Consider the following 14,363-nt stretch of genomic DNA (forward strand, 5'->3'; position numbering starts at 1 on the left):
ACTGACTTTGATGTTTCTTCTTTACACTTACATCTTCTTTAATCTGTAAACACTTTCCACATTTTACTGCTGACCTTCATGACAATCACAACCACCAAATCACTGAACTCTTCTGAGTTTGAGAACTGTTCCAGAAACAAACATGTACTTGACCAAACCAATGATAAATAATTCAAGATTTAAAATGAAGAGAGACAACATCTACTATTTTAACTGTACAAGCACACATCCTACATATGAAAATGGTTTAACTGTAGTATCATAAAGTTTAATTTGATGTGTACTAATCTGTATTAGATGTAAGTAAAACTACAAATGGGAATCAATGGTTCACTATAATAAGACAATGGTTAATTTTCCGCTGGCATTCTTTTAATCCTACACAAATTAATTATTCAGATTGGCACGCGCTCTCCCTGTCAATGTGCGTCATCTGGTATGGCATCACGTGGGCATACAAAAGCCGCGCTCGTGCTCCTACCGATGGAAAGGATTCGCGCCTCGGTCTCGAGACCAATGCATCTGAGGAGATCGTTTACCGAGAACACGTTCATTAGCATTTACCGCGATAAAACATCCACATTTACCGACCACACAGCGTGTGATGAGATTGTGCAGATATCTGAGGGGAATAACGGAAACATCTCATCCGACATGATGGATTTAAAGACGCGGAAATATTTTCATCTCAAGAAGATCGACTGACAGGATTAGCGAAAGAAAGAAAGAAAGTGAAAAGAAAGAAAGAAACTACGAGATTCGCTTCGAGGTGTTCTCGTTAAGAGCACGTTTGGGAAAAGACATGTTAAGTTTGTGTGAAGGAAAACTCCGTGGACGCGCTCCGGTTTGATATGGAGAGGATGCGCGCGCTAGGGTGGAAGTTTATTTCTCCAGATATCTAAAGAATAAATCGGGATTATGACATGACTAGTCCACGCATTTGATGAAATACAGTATTTATGAAAGGATCCGCTACAGTATAGCGGGAATACGCGAATGAGAGAAAGAGAGCTGTGCGCGCGCGCGCGTGATGGACACGTAACATCAGGATTTCATCACACAGGTGTGTATTGATCCAACTTGTCACCAGACAGGTGTATATTGATCTTAATCTGTAAGAATCCAGGTGTGTATCGCTCTGCGAGGGTTCAACACGCATGAGGTGTTGCCGTGGATGTTCATCGGGTTTGTTAAAGGTCACATTCTCTCCAACAGACACAGAGTGCTGGAGAACATAATGATCGGCGATATGTTCAGACTTTACTTCTTACTCCTGCTGACATACCCCCCAGAGACCCCCCACCCACACATACCCCCCAGAGACCCCCCACCCACACATACCCCCCAGAGACCCCCACCCACACATACTACCCCCCAGAGACACCCACCCACACATACCCCCAGAGACCCCAACCCACACATACTACCCCCCAGAGACACCCACCCACACATACCCCCCAGAGACCCCAACCCACACATACTACCCCCAAGAGACCCTCACCCACACATACTACCCCCAGAGACACGCACACATACTACCCCCCAGAGACACCCACCTACACATACCCCCCAGAGACCCCCCACCCACACATACCCCCCAGAGACCCCCCACCCACACATACCCCCCAGAGACCCCCACCCACACATACTACCCCCCAGAGACACCCACCCACACATACCCCCCAGAGACCCCAACCCACACATACTACCCCCCAGAGACACCCACCCACACATACCCCCCAGAGACCCCAACCCACACATACTACCCCCAAGAGACCCTCACCCACACATACTACCCCCCAGAGACACGCACACATACTACCCCCCAGAGACACCCACCTACACATACCCCCCAGAGACCCCCCACCCACACATACCCCCCAGAGACCCCCCACCCACACATACCCCCATTTTAATCCACTTAACATATCGATATCGGCCGATGAATGGCCATTTTAATCAATTTAACATATCGGCCGATAAATGGCCGTTTTAATCCACTTTTTGCTTTTAGATTCAGTTTTAGGGTATTTTATAATAATATTTAGATTCTGTATGTCAGCTCCAGTTTGAAAGAATTGCCGGGTATCATTATCGGCCAAAATGAACTTATGGGTGCATCCCTAGAACATCTAACACAAATAAACTGAAGGATTTCAGTTGAATATTATAATGTTCAAATCACACACATTTGATCAAGGGTTTGATGTGGATGATCCCTCTCTTAAACTTGTTGTGTGAATGATTCAGTGGGCATGAGCTTCTTTTTCACACTATGAAGAATGACAAGATGTTGTTCTGTTCTATGTGATACAGATATTTTCTTTAGCAAATCCACATGTCACAGACACTGTTTGAGTCTCTATTACAGTTTTTCTCAATTGTTTACACACATTTTCTGAAACCCTCATATTCTCAGAACTCTACACACAAATCAAAAAACACAAACACAATGGGCAAAACCCCTCAATTCTCCTGCAAAATTAAACTTTACATTCAAAACAATGTTCTTTCTTCTCAAAATGGTATTTTGTTTTCAAATGACACACACAAATGTATACAGTTACAGTAAAAAGACGATGCTTAATCTTCTCTTTGGTTTGGGTCTGACCACAGCACCTCATCCACATCACAAGCAATGTTTCTCAGTCCAGTCATGAAAAGCATCAGCTGCTATATCTCCACATGTGTCTTCTATAGCTTGGAGAAGATGTATAGGCGTTTGTGACAGGTGTTTACACATGTGATGAGTCAGTGTTCATATTTGAATGGAAGTGTGTTCCTTTTTCTGCACGAAAATTGTGCCAAATGCAGAGAATTGTGTTTAGTGTTTTGAAAAAAGTGTGTTTTAGATCTACAATGTGAGTGTAAAGCAGGAATTGTGCTTGTAGTTTAGCAGAATTGGTTCAGGGGGTTGGTGAATGAGTTACATGTTGTGGTCATTGTGTCTCAAGTACCAATATTTGTGTGTAAACAATCGAGAAAAACTGTAAAATAAGAAATCTGATGCAGAACAGTTTCTGATTCTGTGTTTATTGCATTGTTAATTCAGTATACATGTATAGTGTACATTCCACAGTAAACACACAGAGGAGAGACACATAATGACACATGGACAGTGACATGAATATCAATTCAGTATGTGACGGAGAGAGATGCCGTCTGTCACCTCCACTACATTCTGAATCAGCGAGTGTGTGATAAACTTCTGCCAGAAGAGAAGAGCGTCAGATTCACCAGAAACTGTTAGTCGCTGTGTGATATCCTCTGCTACTCTCGCTTTAAATGATCAGAAGATGATGAGATGAGGAAATGTGAGTGCACTGCATGTTGCTTTGGATTAAAGTGAAGTAAACTTTCCATGATGGAGATGTTCAGTAATCTGTGAGAAAGACACGGTCTCATCATCTCATTTCATTCTTTAGAGGCGTTTCATTTAAACACAGACGACAGCAGAAGGTGTGCTTTTGTTCTAATGTTTGTTTATAGAATCACCACCTCCTCCTTTATCCTGACGCTTCCTAATCTTTGTGTGTGTGTCTGCGTGTTGTGTGTGTGTTGTGTGGGGTGTTTTGTGAGTGTGCGTGTTGTGTGGGGTGTTTTGTGAGTGTGCGTGTTGTGTGGGGTGTTTTGTGAGTGTGCGTGTTGTGTGGGGTGTTTTGTGAGTGTGCGTGTTGTGTGGGGTGTTTTGTGAGTGTGCGTGTTGTGTGGGGTGTTTTGTGAGTGTGCGTGTTGTGTGGGGTGTTTTGTGAGTGTGCGTGTTGTGTGGGGTGTTTTGTGAGTGTGCGTGTTGTGTGGGGTGTTTTGTGAGTGTGCGTGTTGTGTGGGGTGTTTTGTGAGTGTGCGTGTTGTGTGGGGTGTTTTGTGAGTGTGCGTGTTGTGTGGGGTGTTTTGTGAGTGTGCGTGTTGTGTGGGGTGTTTTGTGAGTGTGCGTGTTGTGTGGAGTGTTTTGTGAGTGTGCGTGTTGTGTGGAGTGTTTTGTGAGTGTGCGTGTTGTGTGGAGTGTTTTGTGAGTGTGCGTGTTGTGTGGAGTGTTTTGTGAGTGTGCGTGTTGTGTGGGGTGTTTTGTGAGTGTGCTTGTTGTGTGGAGTGTTTTGTGAGTGTGCGTGTTGTGTGGGGTGTTTTGTGAGTGTGCGTGTTGTGTGGAGTGTTTTGTGAGTGTGCGTGTTGTGTGGAGTGTTTTGTGAGTCTGCGTGTTGTGTGGGGTGTTTTGTGAGTGTGCTTGTTGTGTGGAGTGTTTTGTGAGTGTGCGTGTTGTGTGGGGTGTTTTGTGAGTGTGCGTGTGTTGTGTGGGGTGTTTTGTGAGTGTGTGTGTTGTGTGGGGTGTTTTGTGAGTGTGCGTGTTGTGTGGGGTGTTTTGTGAGTCTGCGTGTTGTGTGGGGTGTTTTGTGAGTGTGCGTGTTGTGTGGAGTGTTTTGTGAGTGTGCGTGTTGTGTGGGGTGTTTTGTGAGTGTGCGTGTTGTGTGGAGTGTTTTGTGAGTGTGCGTGTTGTGTGGGGTGTTTTGTGAGTCTGCGTGTTGTGTGGGGTGTTTTGTGAGTGTGCGTGTTGTGTGGGGTGTTTTGTGAGTCTGCGTGTTGTGTGGGGTGTTTTGTGAGTGTGCGTGTTGTGTGGAGTGTTTTGTGAGTGTGCGTGTTGTGTGGAGTGTTTTGTGAGTGTGCGTGTTGTGTGGAGTGTTTTGTGAGTGTGCGTGTTGTGTGGGGTGTTTTGTGAGTGTGCGTGTTGTGTGGGGTGTTTTGTGAGTGTGCTTGTTGTGTGGAGTGTTTTGTGAGTGTGCGTGTTGTGTGGGGTGTTTTGTGAGTGTGCGTGTTGTGTGGAGTGTTTTGTGAGTGTGCGTGTTGTGTGGAGTGTTTTGTGAGTCTGCGTGTTGTGTGGGGTGTTTTGTGAGTGTGCTTGTTGTGTGGAGTGTTTTGTGAGTGTGCGTGTTGTGTGGAGTGTTTTGTGAGTGTGCGTGTTGTGTGGGGTGTTTTGTGAGTGTGCGTGTTGTGTGGGGTGTTTTGTGAGTGTGCGTGTTGTGTGGGGTGTTTTGTGAGTGTGCGTGTTGTGTGGGGTGTTTTGTGAGTGTGCGTGTTGTGTGGGGTGTTTTGTGAGTGTGCGTGTTGTGTGGGGTGTTTTGTGAGTGTGCGTGTTGTGTGGGGTGTTTTGTGAGTGTGCGTGTTGTGTGGGGTGTTTTGTGAGTGTGCGTGTTGTGTGGAGTGTTTTGTGAGTGTGCGTGTTGTGTGGAGTGTTTTGTGAGTGTGCGTGTTGTGTGGAGTGTTTTGTGAGTGTGCGTGTTGTGTGGAGTGTTTTGTGAGTGTGCGTGTTGTGTGGGGTGTTTTGTGAGTGTGCTTGTTGTGTGGAGTGTTTTGTGAGTGTGCGTGTTGTGTGGGGTGTTTTGTGAGTGTGCGTGTTGTGTGGAGTGTTTTGTGAGTGTGCGTGTTGTGTGGAGTGTTTTGTGAGTCTGCGTGTTGTGTGGGGTGTTTTGTGAGTGTGCTTGTTGTGTGGAGTGTTTTGTGAGTGTGCGTGTTGTGTGGGGTGTTTTGTGAGTGTGCGTGTGTTGTGTGGGGTGTTTTGTGAGTGTGCGTGTTGTGTGGGGTGTTTTGTGAGTGTGCGTGTTGTGTGGGGTGTTTTGTGAGTGTGCGTGTTGTGTGGAGTGTTTTGTGAGTGTGCGTGTTGTGTGGAGTGTTTTGTGAGTGTGCGTGTTGTGTGGGGTGTTTTGTGAGTGTGCGTGTTGTGTGGGGTGTTTTGTGAGTGTGCGTGTTGTGTGGAGTGTTTTGTGAGTGTGCGTGTTGTGTGGAGTGTTTTGTGAGTGTGCGTGTTGTGTGGGGTGTTTTGTGAGTGTGCGTGTTGTGTGGGGTGTTTTGTGAGTGTGCGTGTTGTGTGGGGTGTTTTGTGAGTCTGCGTGTTGTGTGGGGTGTTTTGTGAGTGTGCGTGTTGTGTGGAGTGTTTTGTGAGTGTGTGTGTGGGGTGTTTTGTGAGTGTGCGTGTTGTGTGGAGTGTTTTGTGTGTGTGCTTGTTGTGTGGGGTGTTTTGTGAGTGTGTGTGTGGGGTGTTTTGTGAGTGTGCGTGTTGTGTGGGGTGTTTTGTGAGTGTGCGTGTTGTGTGGGGTGTTTTGTGAGTCTGCGTGTTGTGTGGGGTGTTTTGTGAGTGTGCGTGTTGTGTGGGGTGTTTTGTGAGTGTGCTTGTTGTGTGGGGTGTTTTGTGAGTGTGCGTGTTGTGTGGGGTGTTTTGTGAGTCTGCGTGTTGTGTGGGGTGTTTTGTGAGTGTGCGTGTTGTGTGGAGTGTTTTGTGAGTGTGCGTGTCGTGTGGAGTGTTTTGTGAGTGTGCGTGTTGTGTGTAGGGCTGTCAACTTTAGTCGTTTAGTCGACTAATCGGTCGATGCCGTCTTGGTCGACTGACATTCTCATTGGTCGACCAGTTGCCTATTTTTTTTAGCCTATGTTTCATCCCCAACTTTAAATACTTTAATTTCGGCTATTTAAAAAAAATCACTTAATTTTCAAAGAATTGTATTATTATTATAGTTGTATGTATTATTGATGTCTTTTCGTTGTTGTTTTATAAATGTTCTATGACGATTGTTTAATAAATGTTCAATCAAAATGCAAAACATCGCGTCTTTTTTTTTTTTTTTTTTTTTTTTTTTTTTTTTTAGTCGACTGATCGCTGCGCAGGACAGGACTTTGGTCGACCAAGCATTTCTTTGGTTGACTACAGCCCTAGTTGTGTGGAGTGTTTTGTGTGTGTGCTTGTTGTGTGGGGTGTTTTGTGAGTGTGTGTGTGGGGTGTTTTGTGAGTGTGCGTGTTGTGTGGAGTGTTTTGTGAGTGTGCGTGTTGTGTGGGGTGTTTTGTGAGTGTGCGTGTTGTGTGGGGTGTTTTGTGAGTCTGCGTGTTGTGTGGGGTGTTTTGTGAGTGTGCGTGTTGTGTGGAGTGTTTTGTGAGTGTGCTTGTTGTGTGGGGTGTTTTGTGAGTGTGCGTGTTGTGTGGGGTGTTTTGTGAGTCTGCGTGTTGTGTGGGGTGTTTTGTGAGTGTGCGTGTTGTGTGGAGTGTTTTGTGAGTGTGCGTGTCGTGTGGAGTGTTTTGTGAGTGTGCGTGTTGTGTGTAGGGCTGTCAACTTTAGTCGTTTAGTCGACTAATCGGTCGATGCCGTCTTGGTCGACTGACATTCTCATTGGTCGACCAGTTGCCTATTTTTTTTAGCCTATGTTTCATCCCCAACTTTAAATACTTTAATTTCGGCTATTTAAAAAAAATCACTTAATTTTCAAAGAATTGTATTATTATTATAGTTGTATGTATTATTGATGTCTTTTCGTTGTTGTTTTATAAATGTTCTATGACGATTGTTTAATAAATGTTCAATCAAAATGCAAAACATCGCGTCTTTTTTTTTTTTTTTTTTTTTTTTTTTTTTTTTTAGTCGACTGATCGCTGCGCAGGACAGGACTTTGGTCGACCAAGCATTTCTTTGGTTGACTACAGCCCTAGTTGTGTGGAGTGTTTTGTGTGTGTGCTTGTTGTGTGGGGTGTTTTGTGAGTGTGTGTGTGGGGTGTTTTGTGAGTGTGCGTGTTGTGTGGAGTGTTTTGTGTGTGGGCGTGACTGAATCTGTGTATGTGTCTGTCTTATGACATATCTCTTATTGCTCTCTGAACTCTCTGTAAGTCTCTTTGGATAAAAGCGTCTGCTGAATGACTAAATGTAAATGTCTTCTGTGTTTTCACCTTTTTTGTTTTGACCTTCTATGTTTTGCTTATAGTCAATATGACTAGCAGCTGTTCAATATTCTTATACAGCTGCTTTGTAACAATGACAATTTTAAAAGGCGATTATATATAAATAAAGTTGACTTGACTTGACCTTCTACATCATCACAGCTTTGTTGTCTTACACTGGGCGCATTTTCTTCAGCATGCACTCAGTCTTTTGGCTTTTAAAAACAAACATTGAGTTGAGGTCAGCTTTTTAAAGTTTGATATGTATATTTTTACCGATACCGATATAACATTCCCTAAGACTGAAACAAAAGGCAAAAAGTGGAAAACTGCTTTTATATGAAAACATTGACTGCAGCTTTTTTTATCAGCTATAATATATCGGCCTTAGTTTTTATTATCGGCTGATAACATTAAAAATGAACATTTATTGGCCGATACCGATAATTTAGCGTGCATCCCTAAACAAAATGAGATATTCCCTTTCTCCTTTTTATTTATTATATATTTATCTTAGTGAAATCATAGCACGAGCTGATGTAGATTTGTGTGGGTGTGGCTACACGAGGTGTTTCAGGCAGGTCTAGGTGAGCATTCGCTTTTAGATAGACATGAAAAATTGCACAAATTAAAGTGTCAGAGCAAAAGATGGATTCTAATACATACATGGGCAACTTATAACACACCAAAGACACAGAAGAACACATATTCATGCCATATGACCCCTTTAAATAAACTATTTGATGGTTCCTGTAGTTCCAGAGACTTCTTTTGATTGTTATCAGAAAAAATCTACAGGCACTCTATTGTTTGTGAGTATGTACCGGAAGTTAAATGCAGTCCACCAATGCGCGCATGCACGGTAACGTTTGTTAATGTCTTTGCTTTGAAACCCTCTGTATTTGTTGTAGTAAATATTTATCATGCATTATTAACTGACTCTGCTGACAGATGTGGATTTGTCTGCTGTCTAGTTGTTAACGCTGGCCTTACTTGAACTGGTTTTATTATACATTGCAGATTCATATTTACATCTTGACGTGTTGGTGAAGTCTAAATTAATCAAGAAAGTTTATAAATCATTAACACTAACTGAATATTATAAGCAAATAAAAAAACTTAAAATGCATGAAAGGGCAAAAATATTCAAGTGTTGATTCAGATCTCAGAGCTTGACATTTCACAGATAAAATAGTGAAATGTTTACACCACATACATTTTTTGTAGTTTTTTGACATTGTAGTGGACAGAAGTGTAGAACGTTTCAGGATTTTTATAACAAGCAACTTTAACCGTCTTTATCTGTCAAACTGATTTCTTTCCTAACGCAATTGGCATGATGAAGTGCTGGGCTCGAAATAATTTAACATGTGCGACCTCAAAATATATTTAGGAGCAATTGTGTGAGTGCAAATTTTGTTGTGGTGTGACCTGTTTTCATTACTGTACAGAACATGCTAATAACTGAACAAAGTATGTGTGTGCCGTGCTTTAAGCTACAGTGACCGGTCCGGTCATTCATAAAGACAACGTGATTTTCCATCCCGCGGTGCTGCTTTCCCACCATTTTTCTATGTAAACACGCGCTAGACGGACGTGTCTCCTGCATCTGCACGGAAGGCGAATCCTGCCAAATTTAAATAATTAAATGAAACTATGAAAATTAAAACCAGATTAACAATTTCATTATACACAACCGTGTGCACAATATGTGCCAAAATGAAAAGATTTGACTTCACTCGCGTGGTGCGCTGAACAATCCACAATCTGCTCATAATATCATAGTCATACTAGAGCGATGAGAGTAAACGGCTCAGTATGCTTTTAAATCAGCCCTGTGGACTTCATAATGATGCTCCTGTTTAAAAAACATCTAATACGCTCAGCACTATTAAGTTCTGGCGTGTGTCACTGCGCCCAAAAGAACCGTATAACGATCGGCTGATTTAAAAGCATACTGATCCGTTTACTCTCATATTGCTCGAGTTTGACTATGACTTTGTTAGCGGATTCTTCTGTGCACCACACGCGTGAAGTTAAACACACATAATAAACCTCAAACCGAATATAACGATGGATTCTGTGCTGATCGCTTTGGTAATGTACAGTTTGAGCGGCCACCGGGGGAATGATGACAATGGCGCTCCAGCAGGGTTCAGGGCACGCTATAGATGCAGGGCTCTCCAAAGCTTTAGTTTCTTCGTCTGTTCAGACGTTTATCTTATCACAGATACAGAACACCACACTGCAACTTTTCAGTACTGCACCAGGCACAGTCAGTCGTAATCTAAGATCAAGCCCCTGACAAGGTCGACACACATTCATTCAAATAAATGGATACAAAATGCAGACTTGTAATTTGCATGCAGGTTGTTGACCTTGAAAATGAAAATAAAGACGTAAATGAAATTAAATGAAAATCAAACTTTATGTGTTACTTTGAAATGTGTCAGTATTATCACTTTGGGAGTGTGCGGATGATCAGCAGCTGACTGTATCACAAGTATACTATAGCCACTGCATATTGAAATACATCCTCTTCAAAAGCAGATCATCTGTCTCTACATATGTGCAATGCAAACATAAAACATGATGTGTTTATGTAGTTTTATCTGTTTCTCTGAAGGTTATGAAGGTTCAGTCAGTGGAGGAAGGAGGATTGACAGTGTGATATGATCGCCATCTCTGCTAACACAAACATATAGAAAAAATAACCACAGCTCTTTACTAAAAGCAACGACTGTTAAGAAAACAAAGCATACATTTTGTGCAATTACTGCCTCTGCAACATGATTTGTCACAAACTCAACTAAGAGTTCTTATTCATATTATAATTCATTAAAATACAAGTTTAATGAAGCATTTGGTGTTATGGTGAATAAAACACAATTTTTCCCTATGTATTTCATCAATGACGATTTCTAAAACTCTTGTCTTGTTCTCGTGAACCCAGTCTGGTGTCTCATGAGATAAGTGTATCGTCACACCCCTACTAATGGACTTTGTGTTATCCGTGTTATCTGAAATACTGCACAGAAACACTAAAGACACAAAATGAGTCATCTGAAAATGTTAATCTTCAGTTTTTTTGGCCTCTAACGGGCACAGAGGGATTGAGAGAAAGAACAAGATTGTGAAAGCTCCAGCTAAAGTATACATTTGTTTGTTTGTCTTGCAGGCTTTTATTGGCATAGCCATGATTGCGACTGGAGGCGTGATCACCGGTCTGGCTGCATTGAAGAGACAAGACTCCTCTCGTTCTCAGTTTCATCTGGGCGCTCACAGCCCCGCGCCTGCAGCCGCGAAGAAAGCCTGTAAGCGTAAACCTCGATCCGATGTAGTGGTGGTGAGAGGGAAGATCCGGCTGTACTCAGCTTCAGGTTTTTTCCTGGTTTTGGGAGTCCTGATTCTCATGGCAGGCATTGCCATGGCCGTTTTAGGATACTGGCCTCACAAAGACCACCTGAAGGCACCCCAAAACAAGATCTACACCAATGATACTCAAGTGGAGAGAGAACAGGTGGGCTCTCTGGCACAGTTCTTTGAACAACACCTGCATTCGGAGAAGATGAAAATGTTGGGTCCGTTCACCATGGGAATCGGGATTTTTATCTTCATCTGCGCCAATGCCATCCTACACGAGAACAGAGATCGCGAGACAAAGATTATCCACATGAAGGACATGTACTCCACTGTCATAGACATTCACAGCCTGAGGATCAAAGAGCAGAAGTGTGCCAACGGGGCTTACGTGGGTCCCTACGGGGACACGGAGATCTGTTCGCTCGCTCAGGACAGTCAGTTTGCCTCGCGGCTCGCAGCTAACACGCTGATGTCCTTCTCTCACAGGACCAGCTCTGCTGAAGATGAGGAAGGTTTGATGAGCGAGGCTAAAGGAGGGTTAAACTTGCTGTCACCCACCTACAAGAATCGCTCTGAATCCATATTCGGGTTCCATTCTGAAAGGGGCCGTCGGTGTGGCAATGCGCTGAAGAAATGCCAGACGCGCTCCATCGTCTCCTCCTCCATCAGTGCCTTCACGCTTCCCGTCATCAAACTCAACAACTGCGTAATCGATGAGCCTGACATCGACAGCATCACAGAGGACCTGGAGCTGAACAGGGACATCTCCGGACCTCAGTCCATGGAATCATTAACTGTCCCCGTTCCGGATATCGCCAAAGCTTTCAAACCACCCGGCGCCCATCTGCTCCGGAGCATCTCTGCCACAGAATCTCGCAGCTCGCCGTCTTCACATTTCTCACTGTCACCCGGATCCACCAGCGGTAGATTCCTGTCACCCGGGGCGGCCCGTAAAGACTTCGGCTCCAATAGCTCGCTCCACATGTTCTCGGCTCACTCCAAATCGCTGGATTTAGAGCGAGGGCCCGCAATGCTCACCGTCCAGTCCGAGCAGAGGAAACACCCCAGCTGGCCTCGACTGGACCGCAGTAACAGTAAAGGATACACTAAACTAGAGAACAGAGAGGACCCCATGGACAGACTCATAGTGCCCCCGGTGGCCGTGAAGAGGGATTACACAAAGAAAGAGAAGCTTCTTATGATCTCCAGATCTCACAATAACTTGAGTTTTGAGCATGATGACTTTATGAGCAACAGTCTGAAGAGAGGCACCTCAGAGACGAGATTTTAACATTTGAAATGCAGATGCTGACTGTGATACACATGAGTGTGTGTGTTTCTTGATGAAATTACTATGTCAACATGCTGATAAAAATCATGAACTGAAGACTTCAACAATTTCAGAATAATGACATTTTTTATATCCCCCCCCAAAAAACAAGAAAAGTGAGCAGTGATTGTGAACTGACTTCTGGTGCATAGCAACATTCAAGAGCAGTTTGATGAGACATGTTTTAATGTGTTTGTATTGTGTTTGTTCACATTCAGACAGGAGTTAAGTTTGTGTGCAGTTTTACTACAGGGACTAGAAATTATTTATTGTTGAAAAGACACAGTTGATATTTTTGAAGTTGACCTTTCCATGTTTAATTGATCTGTTCCTCAGAATAAACACAAACTTTACACAGAATGTTGTCCTGTCATTGTTAAAAACAGTTCACCTAAATGAACTCGCACTCATTGTTTTTGTCCTGTAAATGACACATGAGTTTACAGCTTGACAGGAGCTGTTAGTATAAATAGTTATTGTGTAATAGAAGTCATTTGTGTGACAATCTCTTAATGGGTCTGTTATTCATCAGGAAAAGTAACAGAAGTGAGATGCTCTGAGAATGTAAATTCTGTTCCCAGTCAGAGAGGATCACATCTGGAAGAATTGCCTCCATCCGGTTTCCATGGAGATGAAAGAACGCTCTCTCTTTATAATGCAGCAGATGGGTTCAGATAATAACAGCAACATCTATGTGTTATTACTGGATGCTAATGAGTGTCTTTGTGATTTTATACATGTTCTTTTCCTCACGCATAAGAACCAGAGCTCACGCAATACTCCCAGTGATGTCATTCATAGTCACAGTTTTCATTTATAACACCGTGAGTGTAGCTTTTGAAGAACGGAGAGCTTTTCTTTTTCCTCCGTCACAGATCTCATGGACTCACAGCATTATTCTGCTACTAAATCTATGTGGTTCTTTTTATAAGAAAAAACAACAAATACATTGATGGTTGAAAGTACAATTTTATAACGAGCACTTTTAAGGCATCCAAAGCATCTTTGCCTTCATCAAGTAGGCCGAGGACTCTCATCCTAAAACACCCAAGTGGAAGATACTCCCAACGCCTGAAAAATTATAGATACGGTCAGCAACGGTTCACAGACACTACGCCTGATTACACACATATGCACATAGAGTACACTTGAGGGGAATCATTTTTTCAGGTTAATTTGGTCACATCCATTTAAGAAATGACCCCGTCTAAATGCCTAATTGCATTGAGTTGCTGCCATGTGACTGCTGAGTAGAAATTTAGGTTTACATGCAATTAAACTGGTGTACATAATAAAGGTGTGTGTTATGCTAAGCAAAACAGCATCTTACAACCAGCCAGACATGTTCTATATTTATAGACGTGTGAATATGGAGCAACGTTTAATGTGTAGTGCTTTATATGTCTAACACCTTGTTCCTGTGAGACAGGAAACGTATCTCTTGTCTGATAACCATCATATCTTGCATGCTTGTTTAGTCTAATAAGATGTATGATTGTACTTCATGGCAAGTCAATTGGATTATTTGTTAAGGAGAAGCGAGCTTTCAGGTACACCGTTCATTTGAATATAATAAAGGACCCTGTAATGGTCACGCAAATAAAAAAGTTGAAGATGTTTTTGATAGTTATTGATCTAGACAGTCCAGAGAATTGTACTGTGGTGGAAATTTTGAAATCGCTTGAAAAACCTAGAACAAGTTCGCAAAAGCAGCTTCTTAACATCATCACAGATAACTCACAAACTGTTTGATCGACATCAATGGTTCAAAAGCCAAATTTGTTTGGAATTATGAGAGCTTTCATATGATATCGATAGTTTGTGTAAATGTCAAATGTCACGTGATACACAATTGTTAAGGCAACCAAAGATGTGTCAATTTTGCCATTTTTACTGTTATAGCGCCACCTAGTGTCCAAACGCCGCGATATTTTGTAAGTCATCTCGGAGTGATGGTCTACACATATGTTCCAAGCCCCA

General features: G+C 42.8%; 1 protein-coding gene across 1 annotated transcript; it reads left to right on the top strand.

The window, feature by feature from the left end:
• Positions 1-485: 485 nt before the first annotated feature.
• tmem200a (transmembrane protein 200A) lies at positions 486-12,741 on the top strand. The gene is made up of 2 exons (XM_079475052.1): positions 486-1,063; positions 10,869-12,741. The coding sequence occupies exon 2, from the start codon at positions 10,887-10,889 to the stop codon at positions 12,342-12,344; it is 1,458 nt and encodes a 485-aa protein (XP_079331178.1). The 5' UTR covers positions 486-1,063; positions 10,869-10,886; the 3' UTR covers positions 12,345-12,741.
• Positions 12,742-14,363: the final 1,622 nt, after the last annotated feature.

The sequence above is a fragment of the Barbatula barbatula genome, assembly GCF_947034865.1.
Source record: "Barbatula barbatula genome assembly, chromosome: 15".
NCBI classification, from domain to species: Eukaryota; Metazoa; Chordata; class Actinopteri; order Cypriniformes; family Nemacheilidae; genus Barbatula; species Barbatula barbatula.